This window comes from Pongo abelii, chromosome 21, assembly GCF_028885655.2.
Source record: "Pongo abelii isolate AG06213 chromosome 21, NHGRI_mPonAbe1-v2.0_pri, whole genome shotgun sequence".
Taxonomy (NCBI): Eukaryota; Metazoa; Chordata; class Mammalia; order Primates; family Hominidae; genus Pongo; species Pongo abelii.
In genome coordinates this window covers 7559820-7579104 of record NC_072006.2, presented here as the reverse complement: position 1 = coordinate 7579104, position 19285 = coordinate 7559820, and the positions used below count along the sequence as shown (strand labels likewise).

Genomic DNA, 19285 nt, shown 5'->3' with positions numbered 1-19285 from the left:
GGGTGCGGGAGTGTGAAAAGCTACCACATAAACATCTTTCTGCGGAGTTCCATTTTCTTCAAAGTTTTAAAAGAGTATATAAAAATAGTTTTACAGCAAAATAAATATTAATATATCATGTAATAAAATGCAAACTTCTAATATAAACGACAAAATATAGAGAAAGGGTCTCACTCTGTTGCCTAGGCTGGAGTGCAGTGGGGCAATCACAGCTCACTGTAATCTTGAATTACTGGGCTCAAATGGTCCTCCCACTTCAACCTCCTGGGATAGCTAAGGCTACAGATGCATGCCACCACGTCCAGCTAATTAATTTTCTTTTCTTTCTTTTCTTTTTTTTTTTTTTTTTAAGAAATGGGGTCTTGCCATGTTTCCCAGACTGGTTTCAAACTCCTAGTCTCAACTGACCCTCCTTCCTTGTCCTCCCAAAGCTTTAGAACTATAGGCATGAGCCACCACAACCACCCTCTAAACCAATTTTTAAATAAATGTCTAACACACATGGGGCTTGCTGCCTGAATCACTTTGTGTTATGTGTGATTTTCTCTTTTTTGGTGGATTAATTTGTGAATCCTTTACCCTGTCTTCTCTGGAACAGTTGATTTGCTGTTTTTTTCTAGTTAGATTATAAGTGCAGAAATAGCCTAGTTTTATACAAAATTTCAGAGCCAAAGTTTATAATCTGGGGATCTGAGGAAGTCAGGGAATACATACATTCTCTATGTAAAAAATTTTATGGTTATGGACATATTAATTTTCATTAGAAAGTATATAACAGCTTCTCAAAGGAATCCTTGAACTCCAAAAGACTCACAACCACAAGACAGACAAATAAGAGCTGTGTATAACCCATAGGTAAGAGAAAAATTAAGACTTGCACATAGCCTTTTGCTTGGGCAACCTTTGAAGGTCCAGTTAGACCAGATTTGGAGAACAATCTTGGTGACTAGACTTCATGAATACATCACCTAACGAAGGTTTGTGTACCACTGCCTGTGAAATCTGAGAGATGTGGTTTGGTCGATAAATATCACCAAGTCTCTAACACTTTGATGAACACTTTGGGACTTAATATTTTAGATTTGGGTTAGTCAAGGAAATCTAGTGTATGTAGCTGGTCATAAGAGTTCCTCAAACCTGCAGAGTCTAGGGTAATTGTTAATATATCAACTCAGGAAAGTGAAGATGGAAGACTCATCTATCACTTTTTGAAATATAAAGTAAATTAAATCGAGGTGAGCCAAATTCTCTGAGCCATTTTTCCTAAACAAATGAGAAAATAGCACTCTACTTAGGACTTCTTAGCCTATTTCCCACACTCTGTTTGCCTACAGTTTAGAGGTTACAAATTGGTGTTTGTTAGCAGTGTTTTCTTTAAATCCACAGGATTTGAATTTTTAAAAATTAGATGTCAACACTTAGAAATCATGAGACCTCCTTTCCTCAATTTGGATTTCCAACTTCTTTTAAAAGTTGGAAAAACTATCAAGATGGAGCCTGTTCTGTCTCATGGAAACACCAGGCTTTGTTCAGTTAAACCCATTCTTACCATCTCCTACTGTCCTACACAAGGCCCTGCTAGCTCCTCTAGGCTTTGCAATCTCAAACTCCGCTGTGCTCAGATGATCTTCAATGTGTCAAAACTCTTAAGGAGAGCAGGATTCAGATGGCACTGTGACAGATAGATGAAGTAGATTGTGGAGGATAATTTTGAGTATTTCTCTGAGCTATGCTTGTAGTGTTTTTCCCTCAAAATAGTTAGTTTGAACTCCAAATCACCTGGAAAAGATTTCTAATATGGTGGCAGTAGATCTTTCTGTCATAAATTTATGGATTGTTATACCTTAGAATTCCAGTAAAACTACATTAGTACAGGCCAACTGAGACAAAGGTAGGCATACTTACTAAAAACATTAAGTACATTTCAAAATCAGCATAGTTGACTTCTTGCAATTAATTAGGTTAATATCAATTTACCTCAACAGTGAGAGAAAATTTTTCCAGGAAGCTTTAACCAATAGATAAAATTAATTTGTAATTGGCAGATATTAAAAATACTTAAATATGTTTATTAAGCCAATGAAACACCTGAAAACACATACTTTATTGAGTCAACTCTTTCTTCATAGACAATGTAATAAATTACAGACCTCCTAAGGGTTAATAATTACACTTCAGATTTGGCAATTTTCAAATGGGTGTGCTTTTGCATTGGTGACATTTAGGTTCATTGCGTTTGGCTTTTACAGCTGGACACTCATCTCTGGTTAAGGGCTTAAGCATACAGTCCTTATGCCAAACAAAACAGAAATTTATAACTTATGAAAATGTGTCTTTGCCAATGATTAATAGCAAATTCATGGTCAAAGCAAACTCTTGAAATGTAAATATAAATGCAAGCATTGAAAATGGTTCTGAGATTGCACAATGATTTTCTAGTCATTTTAAGGAAATATAATATCCATGTATTCAGTTTTTATTGCTGCTTAATAAGCCACCAGCAAACTTAAAACAGCAATTATGTATTTGCTCAAGAATTTTTAATTTGGGCAGAGCCCAACAGGGACAGCTGGTCTATGATCCATGCAGTATCAATTGGAGCAAACACACCCTGGGGCTGAAGGATTCACTTCCAAGATACATCACTCACACAGTTTAGAAGTTGGTACTGCATCTCAGCTAGAAACAGAGCAAGGATACTTGGTTTCTCTCCTTGAACTTCTTCTTGGGCTGCTTGGGCTTCCTTAAAGCATGGTGGCTGGATTCCAAGAATGGGCGCTCTACAAGGACTGGGTTCAAGCCACAAGTCTTCTTGTCACTGACTCTCAGGAGTCCCAGATTGTCCCTTCCATCACATTTTTGGTCAAGTAAGTCATTAGGTCTAGCCCAGGTTCAAGTGGATTAGAATTAGATTCTACCTCTCAATGGGAAATACTCCAAATAATTTGTAACTATCTTTCATCTACTGCAGGAGTGTTCAATCTTTTGGCTTTCCAGGGCCACACTGGAAGAAGAATTGTCTTGAGCCACACATAAAATACACTAACACTAATGATAGCTGGTGAGCTAAAAAAAATCACAAAAAAGATCTCATAATGTTTTAAGAAAGTTTATGAATCTGTGTTGGTCTACATTCAAAGATGTCCTGGGCCAAATGCAGCCTGCAGGCCACATGTCGACAAGCTTGATCTATTGCATCATGTCTAAGATATCAGTATTGCCAGAAAATATTGTACTAAGTGAAGTTTCTATTCAGGGAGGCCATGTACTCTTGAAAAAAGCTCCTGAAAGCCAGACTATCTCTCGAGCTCCGACTGGGGCTAAGTGTGAGTCCACATGACTCAGAGTCACATGAGGTCAATTTTCTTTAGCTTAGAGTTGTTCAAAGTGAGGTATGGGGGTGACAGGTTCACTAATGTGGTATGTCTGTGAGTGAATAACATTGCCTATTGAAAGCGCAGATATGTGACAGTTTGGTGTCATTTGTGATAAGCTAAAATTTTTATTAAGAATGAAAAATCAGGAAAACAAAACAACTCACCATTCTTTTAACTTACATTGACTCTGCCCTTTAAGGCTGTGTCTGTTGGCCCCTTCTCTCTGGAAATGGGTATGAATCCCACGCCTAACATATTTTGTGTTTACAGGGGAAGTGTGGACTAAAGGATAAGAACTTAGGTTCTAGGATTGGACAAACTTGGTTTCTATACCTGGTTTTGATACTTATAAGTTGGTGACCTTGGTTGAGTTACTAAAGCTTTCTGTTTCCTCACCTATAAAATGGGTCCAAAAATAATACCTCATAGGAATGTTGTGAGATGATGAACATAAAGCACTGGGAATGCCTGGCACTTTGAAGAACTCAAGACACGTTAAAGATTATTATAATTATTATGTTCTTGATTACTTCCCAAAGATTTAACTATAGGCCAACATGCATTAGCTATTGGAGCTTGATGTCTTTCAATATCTGTAGTCACAGTGAAAGCATAAGCACCTTTCTTTTTAAAAGTATATTATTGATACCTTAGACAACTGGTATTATGTTCAGTTGTTAAATAAAGGTCTCTAAGCCTATTATCATAGAAAGTAGACAATATCATGGGGTCTTGGACAGTTGTTGAAGTAAGAAGTTAGGATAAGGTAGATAGTCTAGAGTTTATGTCCCAGTTTTGTTCTAGCTGTGTGACCTTGGGGGAAGTTATTTATGTTTTCAGAGCGTCAGTTTCCTCATCTATATGAATGTCGCTAATAATATCCACTTTGCGTTACTGCTAGAAGAATTCAATGAGGCAGATTACATAGAAGGACCTGGCATGTAGCACCCATCAACAATTGATTTATTAGCTTTACCATTATTATTATTAAACTGATCAAAATAACTAGATTATTCAAACTAAGTTTCAACTTGACTTTGCACTTAATGCACACAAACTGAGAAAATGGACTTTTCTTTCTTTTCTCATGGAAACTGATTCTAGCATATTCCTTTCCTTCCCTTTCCTGACTTCTTTTCCCTTCTTTCTCTTCCTTTCCTTACCTTTTGTATTTCAAATTGTATTTCCCTCATCATAGCTTTTGTCCATTCTTTTCCCTCTGGTGTTTGGCCTCTTTTTGTATTCATTTCTAAAAGTTATTTGTATAATCAGAAAATTGCATTTTATGATATAAATTGTAAACATTTTCCTGGTCTGTAATTTGCCTTTTGGTTATTTCACGGTGTTATTTTTGTTTTGTTTTTGCCATGCATAAATAAATATTTGATTTTTATGTAGTCAGATTGTTGACCTCCTATTTTGTGGCTCCTGGGTATTATATCATAGTTATAAAGACTTTTCCCATGTAAATATTATTTTAAAATTGATATTTTCTTATACTTTGATAGGTTAACAATTACCTATAATATTTATCTATCTGTTCGTGTACTAATAGAAAACCATTCTAATTCTTTTGGTGCACAACATGATTTACTAGTTGGTAGTGCTAGTCACCCTCATTATTATTATTATTTATCTAGTCACCCTCATTATTATTATTATTATTTATCTACTGGACTCACACAGAAACTGATAGGTTAACTTAGGTAGAATTAATGCATTTTTCATCCTGAGTCTTCCTCTACATGTGTTGTATGCCTTTCCATTTATTTTCAGTTTCCTTTCAGGTCCCTCAGTAGCATTTTCATACTCCCTTCCAATTGATTTTCATTTTATTTAAATCTATTTCCAGGTCCTTCATGTTTCTGGTGCTAAAATTGTAAAGGAGTTTTTACTTCAGTTATGCTTTCCAATTGATTTTTATGCATTACCCTTTATGATGCTTCTTGCCATATTAAGTTTTAGATTTTTTTATATAGTTAAAATTTGCTAAGCTGTTCATGGTTTCTGGTTTTTCATCTTGCTTGAGTGCAAAGGGAACAAATTATGGCAATAATATTTACCCTTGATATATCCCTTTTCTCCTTTGCCAAACACAGTGGGTAAGCTCTGTTTATGTTGCTTAACAGCATAATCCTGTCTTGTATGATGATTAGCCCATTAGATCAGGGCTAATTCATAAACCATGCTCTAAGAGTCACCATAAATAAAGCTTACACATTTTGGGAGAAACCGTATCTGATCATGCTAATTCCCTTCTCAAACCTCCGTCACTTGCACATATAAATGGTTATAAAAGACACTCTTGGTGCATCCAGACCTTCTTCTACTCTGGTGATTTCCTACTGCAAGCACCTGTAGCTCAGCTTGAGGGCTTTCTCTGCCATAGGAGTGTGCTCAGTCCATGTGTGGAAAGTCTACAAGTGCTGAGCATCCCTCAGCTGATTATGGACTGGAATTGGTTGACATTTATCCCTTTTTTTAAATTTAGACAGCTTTGAGATGTGTTGTACACCATCTCCCAGATGTCCCTGACAAGTCTCAGTCCCAGTTGCCAACAATGGTAACTTGTTCATGAGTGTGTTGGCTTCCTTCCCTTCTGTGCCTCACTTCACTATTTTTCCTCTGTGCTTCCTGGGTTCACCTCCCTAATAAATTTCTTGCACTCAAATCTTTATCTCTGGGTCTGTTTCTTGGGGAATGTAAACTAAGACAAAGGCATTTTACAATCTTTTCCCACCTGGTTCTCTCCATTAAGCATCCTGAACCCCCTACCATGAACTCATCTTTCATTGGCCAAAGGCATAATGCTCTGATATTTTATATCCTTCTAACAGCCTTTCCCTCTGCTGGAACGCCTTTCTATGCCTGTACAACTGGCTACTCTGCTTTCAAGACTTGGGTCAAATGCCTCTCTGAAGCAAGTTGTCTTCCCAGCCTAGGTCAGACACACATTCTTCTGTGTTCCCATGCAAGGTCCATAGGTCCATATATTTCTATTGTGGTGGACTATTTCCAAAGATGGTCACAATAATCTCTCCAATCCCTTACAACCTTTTTCAGTGTGACTTTGTAGCTTCTCTCATGAAAAAAGCAGCATCTGTTTCTCCTCCCCTTGCATCTCAGCTGGACTATGACTGGTTTTGTCTACAGAATGTAGCAGAAATGTCCCTAGGACATAAAAGAGGTCTTGTAGTTTCTATTTTTACTCTCTTAGAAGCCAGTCATCCTGTAAAAAAGTCTGGGCTACTCTGCAGAATAATGAGACCACATGCAGAGGGTGTCTTGGTGAAGTAGACACAAGGTGCTTTGGACAACAGCTGGTACCAAGGTCTGGGACATGTGAATGGGGTCATCTTGGATGCTCAGGCAAGTTGATCTGCAACAAACACCACGTAGAGCAGGGAAGGGCAATCCCTAGCAGCCCCTGCCTGAATCATGAACAATCCAATAGTCGTTGTTTCAAGCCATTGGGTTTTGGACTGGCTGTTACATAGGAATAGATAACTGTAACATTTACTATAGTACTTACCATTAAATACTATAATTGCTTGTCTTTCTCATTTATACTGTGAGCTATTTATAAATGGAGGGAGAATATTTTCATCTTAATGACTGCAGCACCTGACACACAAGAATGCTTTATAAATGATGAGCTCATGAAAAAATGCGGATTCCTTAAGGAGTTCATGGAGAAGCCTTGCCACATTGGGGACTGTTTTAAGGAAATAGGAGCCAAGAAACAAAGGCATTAGAAAGTGAACACCAAAGACAAGACTAAGATGAAGATTCAGAGCAGTTGAAAGGGATTTCCAAAACTTTTAGTTTATGAATTCTCCTAGTAATTGGCGAGAATATTGACCTCTATTTCAATTGGGGGTAGCCTAGGTGAGCCCCACAGACCCAGGTACTTACCACGGCTGTCAGGCAGCTACCAATGTTTGCAATTAAACTATCAATCAGTCATTGCTCTTATTCTCTAGAAGAAGTTTATACTACAGCAGAAGAGTAGCTCTACCAGGATATTGCAGGCTTCAAGAAGATATAGAAAGGTGGGGAGAATAGAAGTTCAGCTTAAATGGTTCTAAAACTGGAAATGATTTCCATAATAATGTGGCTTAATCCTTTCTCTTCTTCCAGCATCTGCTGAGCACCACCTCAGCCACAGCACTGCTTCTCGCTGTCTGCGATGAAGGCTCACTGAATTGAGAAAAGTCTCTCAAAAGTCATATGACCTGTTGTGCCTCACAGCTTCCTGGAATGCTTCATGACCTTTCTTATGCCCTTTACTAGCAACTCCTACATTCATCTCCGGAGTTCCTTTCCTGTCTTTTCCTCATTTGGCCCTCAGGAATAAGCTCCCTATTTTTTCTGCAATTATAATGTCTCAAGGTTCAATCTGAGTCTTCCCTGCTCTCAGAAGCTGTCACTGACCACCCCAACCTGTGATTTCCTAGAACGTACTGAAAAAGAAACTGCCTTTAGAGCAACATGGATTTGGGTTCAAATCCTGGCCATGCTGATTGTGATTCTTCAGAAGTTCCTTAGTGATTTATCTTTCCCCATCTGTATAATGGACAGTATACTACCACTTCATGGGGCTGTTTTGAAGGTACAGGAGATGCCTGCCTGAAGTGCTTAGCCCTTCCTGATACGTAACAGAACATTGATATTTATTATTATTTTTGATCTTCTGCAACTTCTAGTACTAGTATCCATACCACTCATCTGTCCTCAAGTTATGTCTGCTTTATGGCAGCTCTTGTCCTTGCACTAGCATTTAACTTTGATGTGATTATTTTAATGCTGATATAAGCTTTCCCCTAACAGATAAATTATGAACTTCTTATTCATCTTTATAGGTCCTAAGAATAACAGATGCTTAATAAATATTGGTGAAAAAAAAAAGCAACCTCCTGTTAGGGCTCATTACCTATATCTGGTAATGTTACAACATTCAGGTCAAGAACTCAATAAACCTTGAATTAGAGTAACTCTAATCCCCAAACGTTTTTGTTTTCCAGGAAAGGGAAGATTAGGAAAACTTTATGATTTTTTTTCATCCTGCAGGTTTAGTTTAAGAGAAGAAAATACAGACCCTATCCTCTTAAGAAACTACTTCCAGGAAAATGCAATGGAGACAGAAGGTCTACCTTCCTAGGTTTTGGTTTTCCAAATAAAAATTTATGGCCAGGTCAAAAATAATTGCTGGGAATTAAAAAGCAATTATGTGGATAATAGTTGTAAAGTAATTATATAGAATTAAGTAAGGAATAGGAAATTCCTATTCATTAGGAAAAATTTTAATTCAATAAAAATTATAAGAAATATCAAGTTTATAGATTAAGACATTAAGCACCCATCTGTCTGTAGTGTGGATATGCTCATAAGGAGGGAGAACAAATCCTCTAGTACAATAGTGTCCTCTTAGGAGTAAAAGGTAGGAGGCCATATTGGGAATAAACAAATAAATGGACTTAATCAGTGATGAAAACCAGTTTTTTTGCATTCTCAGGACATATAAGGTTTAAAGAAAAAAAAAAAAAAACAGGAAAAATAGTCAGGCTCCATAAAAGCTCCAGAAAGGGACTCTAGAAGGTTTCTAAGAATGGAAAGGCTCTGGTCCTTGCCAGCCTTGAGACTGGGGCAGCAAGCCTGCTGCATGCTGGAGCAGGGATGGCAGCCTACGCTGGACCAGGGGGAAGGAGGACTCCAGAGCACTGCCTAACAGTAATTTTCATATTGTTTGTTATGCCAGGGAACACTTTGTCAACAGAATCTTGTAGGGTCCCCGATGTATAAAAGAGATAACCGTGTTGCTGTGTGGTTGCAAATAGGTGGGAAGAGAAAGGGTGGGAGGATTGTTGGAAGGGCTGGTAGGATCTTAGATGCTGCAGCAGAAGACCTTAGGCCAGGCAGAATGTGTTTGGGAGACCAGCAGCCTAGGATTCTGTAAGCCTTTACAGACTGCTTCTATCCACAGGCAAGGCTTTTGGTCTAGGCCTAGTTTGTTAAAGGGCCTCAAGGATCAAAACTAGTGGCAAAGGAAAATGAGAGTAAAGACAACTTCGTTCCCATCATGGAGCGGACAATAAGCCACGTTTGCCCTATTACACTATGATCTCAGCCGGGTATTTTGTTTTTCTGAAAAATATTTTTTAAGCCATAATTTTGAGGCTCTCAATGAAAGCCAATTGTAGCTTAGTGACACCTAAATATGTCTGAGACAAGAGGCTCCGGATGGCCCTTCAGGAAGGCAACAGCAGCCCTGATGTTTTTGACTATTCTTAGGGAAGCCTCAGTGTCCAAGGATATTTACAGTCTTGCAGCTGCACTTCATAATGAACCTTTAGAATCCTGGGTTTTATCCTTACTTAGGAGTGGTTGTAACTGTCTAAGTTTCTAATCTCATACCTCGAATGTGATTATGAAACCAAGATAAAATAAATAAAAGGGAGAAAAGTTAAGAAGGAATCTCTTCCCAGATGAGATCCCTCATGGTCAGAATAATCACAAGGGTAAGTAGGTGAATAGCCTGTGAGTTACAGGCATTCCAGAGGCAAGGATCATCTTGAGTAGTGGCCTGAATTGATATTTAGTGATGCATAAGTGGTGGATATTACTGCAATTTCCTTCATGCAACTGATAGGAGTTGAGCACCTTCTCTTCACATTGCTCCAGGTTTCAGATCTTCAGGTGGGACAGGCCAGTTCTGAGGTTTCTGATAGACACCTCCCAGGGTTGGACAGTGCCTTTTGTTAAGAGGGGAATGCTTTTGGGGACCACAGCCTGTTTACACACAACTCAGGCTCCAGAGCTCCTTTAGCCTCTTCCGATTGCACACACGAATGTAATTCACTGAGTGGAGGACTGGCCCCAGCCAGACCCACCCGTCCGGTGATCTTAGAAAAATCTGCCTTTCCTGTGGGTGGATACTTGCTCTCTGGATGATCAAATGATGGAAGATTGCATGGGGCTCCCTGTGCCACTTCTGTTTCCAAACAGGAGGCTACCTGTTTGACTACTTGGGCTTGCTCCTCAGGCAGATGAGCTAACTCCTGCTGCTCAGAGCAGAGTGACATGGAGTGTCCTGTGGGGAGTGGGGAACTGCCTTACATAAGGACCCCACAGACCCAGGCTCTCTCTTAAAACAAGCTGACTACTTTCCTCGAGTTCCTCCTGCCTAGTACACTCTGCAAACATCCCGGTGCAATAAGAGTAAAAAAAAAAAAGTGTCAAGTTGGAAAATACAAGTTTGTTTTAAAGATGCTGTTTTGTTTTCTGAGTGCAGTGTGTCACAATGAGCCCTGCTTTCTGAAGTGTTTTGGAAAAGAATGTCTGTGACATCACATTTCAAAGAAATACTGTGGCCTCAAATCAAGTAGTGAGCTAAAACAATGCTCTACTAAACACCAATAATAACTCGCCTTTCAAACAGAGATGCATTTCTCATGGACCTGGGAAGAATGCCATCTCCACCACATAATGTCAGCAAAATGTACTTTCACTTCCTCTTTTTCTTCTGAAGCATGACGGTTGTAGCAGGTCTCTTGGACTAAAATATATGCAAAGAGTTGGAACCTTCATAATTCTTCCCTCCCTGTAAAATGCTTGAGACAAAAGTCTAGTAGGTACATTTGTATTTTAGGGAGCCTAAAGCTGTGTGAGTCTGTGTGTATCCTCTTTTGCATACAGAAGACATTTTCTCCTTAATCCACACCTAAATTTTTTGGTAGCCAAGCACTTTCTATTAACAGAATCAACAGTCAAAACATGTAAAAACACTTCATAAGAGGAACTCTAAGTTAGGACAGCCCCAGATATCTTCACAGAGAAATATTGAAATGTTTAGGTAATTCAGAGAAGAGTAGGGGAGAGTGCCTCTTACCTGGGCTTCTTTCACTATTCCATTCTTTGTGCAGTTTCCGCTTTGCGAGCCATTGCTCTGTTTCTTGTGATTGTGAAGTTTCCCATTGCAAACGGCACCACCTCCAGGGTTAGCCATGGGTGTGAAGTGACAGAGCCCGGGATAGGTTTTCCTTCAGAGGTCTCTGCAGGCTGTACTTTAGTCTGTGAGGGGATGGGATAAAGCTCTTTGGGGCTGAGCCCTTAAAGGAATCTTACCAATCAGGCTTTTCCAGAAGAAGAGCAACAGCCTATCTTTTTGCCAGATCGTTGAAACTAAAACAAATGGTTACCTTTATACTTCTCAACTCCAGTCAAAATGTGAACTCCATGGCAACAAACCTGCTTCCAAAACTATAAAGGAGATTGTCCATGCTGGCTCCTTCTGGGGACTGAGGGAACCTGGGGACTGAACAACCCAGTGGCAAAGTGTGAGGAGGCGGGCTGGGAGGTGGAGAGTCTTTTAAAGAAACACACACACAACATGCTCACAGAGTCTTCTAAGTAACTGAGTTCTGAGTTAACCTCTTTTTCCCACCCCCTCTCTCCTGCATGTAATTGTGGTTTTTGGTTGTAAACCAAGCTCAAAAGTTAATATTTCTTTTTGCTATAAAATAACATTCAGAGGTGGTTGCCAGGGGCTGGAGGGATGAGGCAAAGGGAAGTTATTGTTTAATGGGTACAGAGTTTGAGTTGGAGCAGATGAAAAATGTATAGTGATGGATCACTGCACAACAATGTGAATGTACTTAAACTAAACTGTACACTTAAAAATGATTAAAATGGTAAGTTTCATGTGATGTATGCATTTCCATAATTTACAAATGATTTGAAAAGATTTTAAAAAACCCAATATTCAAAACCCACCTATGTTAAAATCAGTACTAAAATAAGGGGGTACCAATCCATCAAGAATTCCAGTAAGACAGGTGTTGAGGAGACAGAATATTTGGTGACTGTGTTATCTTTATCTCGTGACCTTGGGGGAGGTATTTACCCACTTTATGCCTCAGTTTTTCCATCTATAAAATATCTGCTGAGGTAGAACGAAAATTATGCTGTAGCTTGGGTTTGTTACCGATGCAGGTGTGAGGTGGTTGAAGACTGCAGGGTCCCAGTCCTGAAATATATCTGGTTTACTCACTAACTCTTATTCTGTCAATGCATGAATCTTCAAAGCTTTGTTTCTTCCTATCATCATCAAATGGCATGGTGACATGATTTGTTGGAGAGTCATTACAACCTGTTGAGTCTTCCCAAGTCCACCCTTGTGGTTTTCCTGAGTCAAGACTTCTTTAGCATCAGACTCTAAGAAAAGAGACCAATTTACTGGTGCAGTAGACAAAAACAAACAATCAAACACACATACACAAACAAAAAGACAGAAATGGCCTCTGTTTCCGGAGCCTCATGTCCTGTACCTCAGCTCCCTTGGACAGGGTTCATTTCTACTCCAGAATAATGTAGCTTTTGGAGGTGGACATGCTAATGCTTCTCCTAACCATGACTTGCATATGAGGGTACCTGCCTTTACCATCCCAAGGAATGCTGGAGGAATAAGATAAGGCCTGAGGCCAAGGGAAGAGATGGAGTTAATATCAAGTGTGTTCAGCCCAGTTTGTGTCTCAAGTTCAAAAATTTTATCTCATTTCTCTCAACCTTTATCATCAAAGTAGAAGTAGATTTTCACTGGTCTGTCCCTTCCATGGCTGTTTCACTGGGATTTGGGGGCTAAACTTTTGTAGGTTTATTTTCTTCTAAGATTTAGGAAATGGAGAGATGAAGAGGTAGAGGGGAGCACTATTGTTGGCCCAACTGCCTCATGTTACTTAGAAAGACAAGTTGAAGAGAGGGCGTTATTTTCCCTGAGCTCTATTGCCCTGTGCAAAGCATTTTTTAATAAAGATTTTGAAATAAAACTTTTCTAACATTAGATGTCTCTTTTCTTTCTTCTTTTCTTCTTCTCCATCTCTTTCCTCTTTTCACATTTGTCCTTTTCCCTTTCCTCCCCCACCCTCCTCTTCTTTTTCTTCTTTTTCAAATTTTCTTTTTACAAGGGACAAAAGGCATATATAAAATAAATCTTAAAACACAGCTGAATTCTGCTTTATCCTTTTCCTTCCCCTAACTGCAATTGCTAAGGTTAGGTAATCACACATAGATTTCTGAGAAATATCTACTACGTGCTCTCACTCTTGAAACTTTTCTATTTTACTTACCCTATTGGAATGTGTGCATTGTTGTGTGCACAAAATTATATTAACACACCAACCATTTGGCATCAGGCACTGCTGGTATGTATAGTCAGTGGTGACTCATTGCTTCATACCATCTCCAGTTAAAATAAGCGAGGAGTTCTGTTGAAGTGAGTGGTAGGTTTAGGTTTAAGGTTTGGATCAATCCTAAAACACAGACTAAATATTGAGAAAGATATTGCATCTCTGAACAAATAAATACATTTTGGATCAACTAGTAACCTCAGAAAATGTTTGAATAAGTACTATGTATTTGCTGAGTCCTTGGATATCACAAGGAATAAAACATACACAGTCTCCACTTTCATAGAACTAAGACTCAACAGTACCCACATGCCTTCTACTTAGGATATCTTACTATTAAAGGTAGAAATAAATCTTCCCAATAGTACATTAAAGGCAAAGATAAAATTATCAATGGCCTTGTGGTGTTCTCCAAAGTAATGGTTTTGCCCAGATGCCAGATTCTCAGCTCCTCTCTTAATGAAGCAGCCAAAAAGGGAGATAACAGTATGAGGATAGGCAAGAGAGGGAAGGACAGAGGCTTGGCAACGTGTTGTGAAAACACTCTTGGAACAACTTGGGGATAGAGAGTTGGCAAAAATGGGAGGATATGAGCAGAATGAACTGTCAGAATTGTTCAGTGTACAGAAATCTGTTCATTCTCAGTGACTCAATTTTTACCCATGTAATGGAGAGTGATGCTCATGCAAAACTGAATTTTCAACAGGTTAAGTGACTTTTCCAAAGCCACAGAATAATATGTGGTAGAAGTGGGTCATGAACTCAAGAACGTCTGGGTCTAAGTGAGTGCCGTTTTCCTTACACCATGACACCTCTTCTTCAGCTGTTGACTTGAGAACCATCAACCACCAAGAAAAGAAATGACAGAATCTGTTATTACTTGGGAGATTTCATTGGATTGGCCAAATAATGAATAAAAATGCTTTATTTGCCTTTTTGATGTTTAAAATTTGTGATATAATAAATTTTTTTACAAATGACTAATGACATGTCAATATCTACTAATAAGTCTACATGGAAGTACTTAAATTTCCCAAAGAGTTCAATCTGGAAGAATTCTCATCGTAGAGACAATTTATTTCCATAGATTTTCCCATGAATAGGTTGTAAACGTGATGACCCAAGAAGGCCAGCCGCATGTAAGTTAATATTAAATTTGAACTGACCAATAAGTCACGAAAATTACCTGAGAAAACCCAGAAAGTGATCATGTCAATTTATCTGATATCAGGTGGAAATTATAACTCTTAATCAAGATCAAGTTAATTTTAGTTTTCACACTTTTTGGTTTTGCACACTGTTGTGATTGGAAAATCCATGCATAACACATATTTAGCATCACATATCTTTGCCCTGAAATAGATCATACTGACACAGTCAGTCCCTCATTGATATCCTTTTGACTTAGCTTGGAGGTCCCTGATACACGGTGTCAGCTGTTTTCTGTGTTTCTATGCCCAAGCAGGTTCTCTTACCATGGGGTATTCTCTGCTTCTGCAGTGTGGGCCAGGTGTGCTGGGAAATTCACATCCTTGAGAGCAACCCTCAGCCAACAAGGGACAGAAGTTGGTGCATAAACACCCCATGTTATTTTCTTCTTTATGGGACAATTCTGAGGCATGTTCACAGCCTCTGGGGAGATCCCAATGGGACTGTGGCTCTGTTGCCCTCAGTAGTAACCCTCTTATAAAAACACCCATTATTAAGTTTTCCTCCCTTCCTGGTTTTACTTATCCATGCTTCCTGAAAATACCCCCCCAATAAACTACTTGCACCTAAATCCTTGTCTCAGACTCTGTTTGTGGGAACCCAAATTAGGGCAACCAAGTCCATATTAGCCCATCAGGTCTTATCGATCAGAGATCAAATTGGATCTTTTGAATGATCAATATTAGACTGTTCTGAAGATTGAGAGAGCTATCATATAGAAAAACGTAATACATTCATTTGGGTAAAACCTCATAAATTCTAGAGACGGACAGAAAATCTGCACTCTTGTGTCTCCCATAGGAAAGATTTGCGGGATTTATGTAAGAAGAGGGTGTCTACAATTTAGTTGGGGAAGAAAAGTCATTAACTTTGAGTTGTAATATCATAAAAACATCACATATTTTGAATGAGAAACAGGCTCTAGAAAGTCTTTTAAAATGTGCTTTATCTGTAGAAAAATTAAAACTAGCTTACTCTTTAGTTAATACTTTGATACAAAGAACCCTTTTATGTTTCTAGCTAGCATGGGATGATAAATGGAAATTAAATGCTTAGCATTCTTATTCATTTTCTGTTGCTACTGTAAGAAATTATCACAGACTTAGTTGCTGAAACAACACAAATGTATCATATTAGAGTTCTGCAGATCAGGAGTCTGACATGGGTCTCACTAGGCTAAAATCAAGGTGTCAGCAGTGTTGATTTCTCTTTGAAGGCTGTAGGGGAGAACCTCTTTTCTTGGCTTTTCCAGATGCTAGAGGTGTCCACATTCCTTTATTAATGCCCCCTTCCTCCATCTTCAAAGCCAGCAATGCTGAATCTCTGTGACCTTTCTTCCATCATACATCTCTGTATATGTATGGGACTATGGCCAGGAAATGTTCTCTGATTTTAAGAAATCATATGATAGATTGTGACCATCCTGAAATCCAGGATAATCTTGGAATAACTTCAATTACATCTATAAAGTCCCTTTTAAAAGTAATTAATTTAAGTTAACAACCTGAAATTGTATACATTAATGTTGTGCAGCATGATGGGTTTTGATACATGTATACATTGTGGAATGGCCAAATCACGCTAATTAACATATGCATTACCTCTCCATAATTATTTTTTTGTGTGGTGAAAACACTTAAAATTCACCCTTTTAGCAATTTTCAAGTATACAATATATTGTTATGAATTATACTCATCATGTTGTATAATAGATGTCTTGAAGTTGTTCCTCCCCTCTAACAGAAATTTTTCATTATTTGACCAGTATCTTGCAAAGTCTCTTTTGCTATGTAAGGTAACATGTTCACAGGATGCAGAGATAGGGTGTGGACATCTTTGGAGGATCATTACTCTGCCTACTACAGTATCTGTTACTACTAATTAAAAATTTGCAGCTAGTCAGAGGATCTCATTATTTAGTTTATTGCTCTAAGAGTTTTCTTCTGGTTGTTTTCTTCCAAGAAATGTAGAAAATGTGTATTTTTAAAGACTCTCATAGGTTAATTTTCAAGTTGAGCAGCTGAAATCTTTTTTTAGCAGTTTTAAAAATTGCAGGCTAATTTACATAGACAAGGATACACAGACTAATTGCACAGCTCAATGAATTTTCATAAAGTGAGCACACATGGGAACTGTACCCAGCTGAAGAAATAGGACATTTCTCGCATCCAGAAGCCCTCTTCAGGCCCTGCCCTACTCTTCACTCCTTAATCACACAAAGAAACCACTACTTTAAGCTCTATCACCATAGATCAGTTCTGCCTCATTGTTTTATATAAAAGAGTCATTCAGTTCATATTCTTTTGTGTCTGGCTTCTTGCACTCAATTATTAGGTTTGAGAGAGTTTTCCACTTTGTAGTGCTTAGCAATAACTTGTTCATTCTCACTGTTACATAGTATTCCATTTTAGGAGCATACTATAATTTATTTAATCATTCTATTGTGGACATTTGGGTTGTTTCTAGTTTTTAGCTATTAAAACAATTGCTACTGTGAATGTTCTAGTATAGACTTTGGTAGCCATAGACATACATTTCTCTTGGGTACATACCTAGAAGTGGAATCATTGGAACATAACGTGTGTAGCTGTTCAACTTTGGAAGATACCAATTGATATGGTTTGGCTCTGTGACCCCACCCAAATCTGGTCTCAAATTGTAGTCCCCATGTGTCGAGAGAGGGACTTGGGGGGAGGAGATTGGGTCATGGGGGCAGTTTCCCTATGCTGTTCTTCTGATAGTGAGGGAGTTCTCATGAGATCTGACGGTTTTAAAAGTGGCAGTATCCCCTGCCCTCTCTCTCTTTCCTGCCACCATGTAAGATGTGTCTTGCTTCCCCTTCACCTTCTGCCATGATTGTAAGTTCTCTGAAGCCTCTCCCGCCATGTGGAGCTGTGATTCAATTAACCCTCTTTTGTTTATAAATTACCCAGTCTCAGGCAATATCTTTGTAGCAGTGTGAGAACAGACTAATACATGGATCCATGGCTTTCCAAGTGTTTGCACAAGTTTATGCACCAACCACTAATGAACATCCCAGTTGATCCACATCCTCACTGACACTTGGTATAGTCAGTCTTTTTAAAATTGTAACCAGCCTGGTGAGAGTGTAGTCATGTGCTTTTTTGTTGTTGTTGTTTGTTGTTGTTGTTTTTAAGGTAGAATTTACATATGAGGAAATGCACAAATCCGAAGGTACAATTCAGTGAATTTTGTCAAATCTAAACTTGTTTGAACTTTAGTGTTCCAAGTCGTATAATTGTGAATTTTCCTATCAAGAGGGCTTGGGGGAATTAAATCCTTTGTGGCTAAAGAGGGAAAATTGTATTTACCTTGTGCTCCCACACCCTTCTTCCAGTGACAGGCATGGGTGAGTAATCAGGATCTGTGGACTGCTGGTTTGTGTTGTTAGTATATTACCTACCGCAGAGGGCATGTACCTACTGACCTGAGGGGCAATGGTGTGGAAAAGGAAAAAGGCGAAGCAGTGGCTTTTGAGTGTTAGAAACGTTGCATAGTGACCCAGCCTCAGAGAGTCTGCCTGTTCTGCCCCAAGGTCTTTCTGTGGGTGCCAGGCCACCAGTATGTGATAAGAATGAATCCAAGAGCATTGAGATTTCAAAGTTGCCTCTTTCTTTCTTCTTGTTGCTCTTGTCACATTTCTGTAAAAGTCATGTATGATAAGGTATTTATGGCATGGTTAAAACACATTCTTTTCCATGCCCCTGTGCACGCAGGTCCGGATACTTCAGGCTTAGCTTCACTACAGGAAATGTATCATGCAGTTTTAATTTGTCTGCAAGTAAGGAAGACGGAAAAAACAGCTGGCTTATAAAAAGATGGTGAGCTGGATGTTCTCCATCAAATGAAACACCCTCAAATTTCATTTCAGTAATATGTCAGTCACTCATGGAGGCTGGGTGTCATGGATAATTGGCTCTGCTAAGATCAGGCACATTAATCTGAATCTTGTTTATTTCCATTATAAAAGAGGATCACAACCTCTGAGGGCTAACATAAGGATTATAGGAGAGAACTTCAGAAAGCATATGATACAAAACTTTAGCATCTCTCTTCCTTCTTTGTCCAGGAATATTGTTACTGACAACATAATGACATTCTTGGACCTAAGAAGAAAGTTTCAGTGACCACATGCTACAAGTCTGGCTGATAGAAAGTCTCCCATAAGAGGGGTCAACAGCCAGGACTGTGGCCCTCAATCTCTCTCACAGTCTTCACACTTATACCCAAGAAACCAAAAAGAGGCCTGGACATTGGCAGGGACCATATCACTCAAAGTCTGATGTCTAAAGTGCTGCTATCCTCAGATCATGCTACCAAAGCTACTGTGATCACCACTCTTTTCTTGGCAAAGGACAAAGAGCATGGAACAGTGCCTATGGGAAGGTTATAGGCTGGGCCTGGAAGCAACACACACTGCTTTCTCCCAGTCCCACTGGCTGTATCTCGGTTATGTGACTAGACTTACTTCAAGGAAGGCTGGGAAATGTCGCC

General features: G+C 38.9%; 1 protein-coding gene across 8 annotated transcripts in view; it reads right to left on the bottom strand.

Annotated features, from left to right (window-relative positions):
- Positions 1 to 19285, bottom strand: part of SPTLC3 (serine palmitoyltransferase long chain base subunit 3) — a 247582-nt gene that overhangs the window by 163063 nt on the left and 65234 nt on the right. For 5 of the 8 annotated variants that reach the window (XM_054542014.2, XM_054542016.2, XM_054542018.2 and 2 more), the window contains 3 exons: positions 12427 to 12590; positions 11576 to 11691; positions 11266 to 11447 (listed from right to left, as the gene is read on the bottom strand). The exons of 2 other annotated variants lie outside the window; for them this stretch is intronic. In XM_054542014.2, coding sequence (XP_054397989.1) covers positions 11266 to 11382 — 117 coding nt within the window. In that variant the 5' untranslated portion in view covers positions 11383 to 11447; positions 11576 to 11691; positions 12427 to 12590. The remainder of the gene's footprint in view (positions 1 to 11265; positions 11448 to 11575; positions 11692 to 12426; positions 12591 to 19285) is intronic. One more of the 8 variants, XM_054542013.2, reaches the window with a different exon arrangement.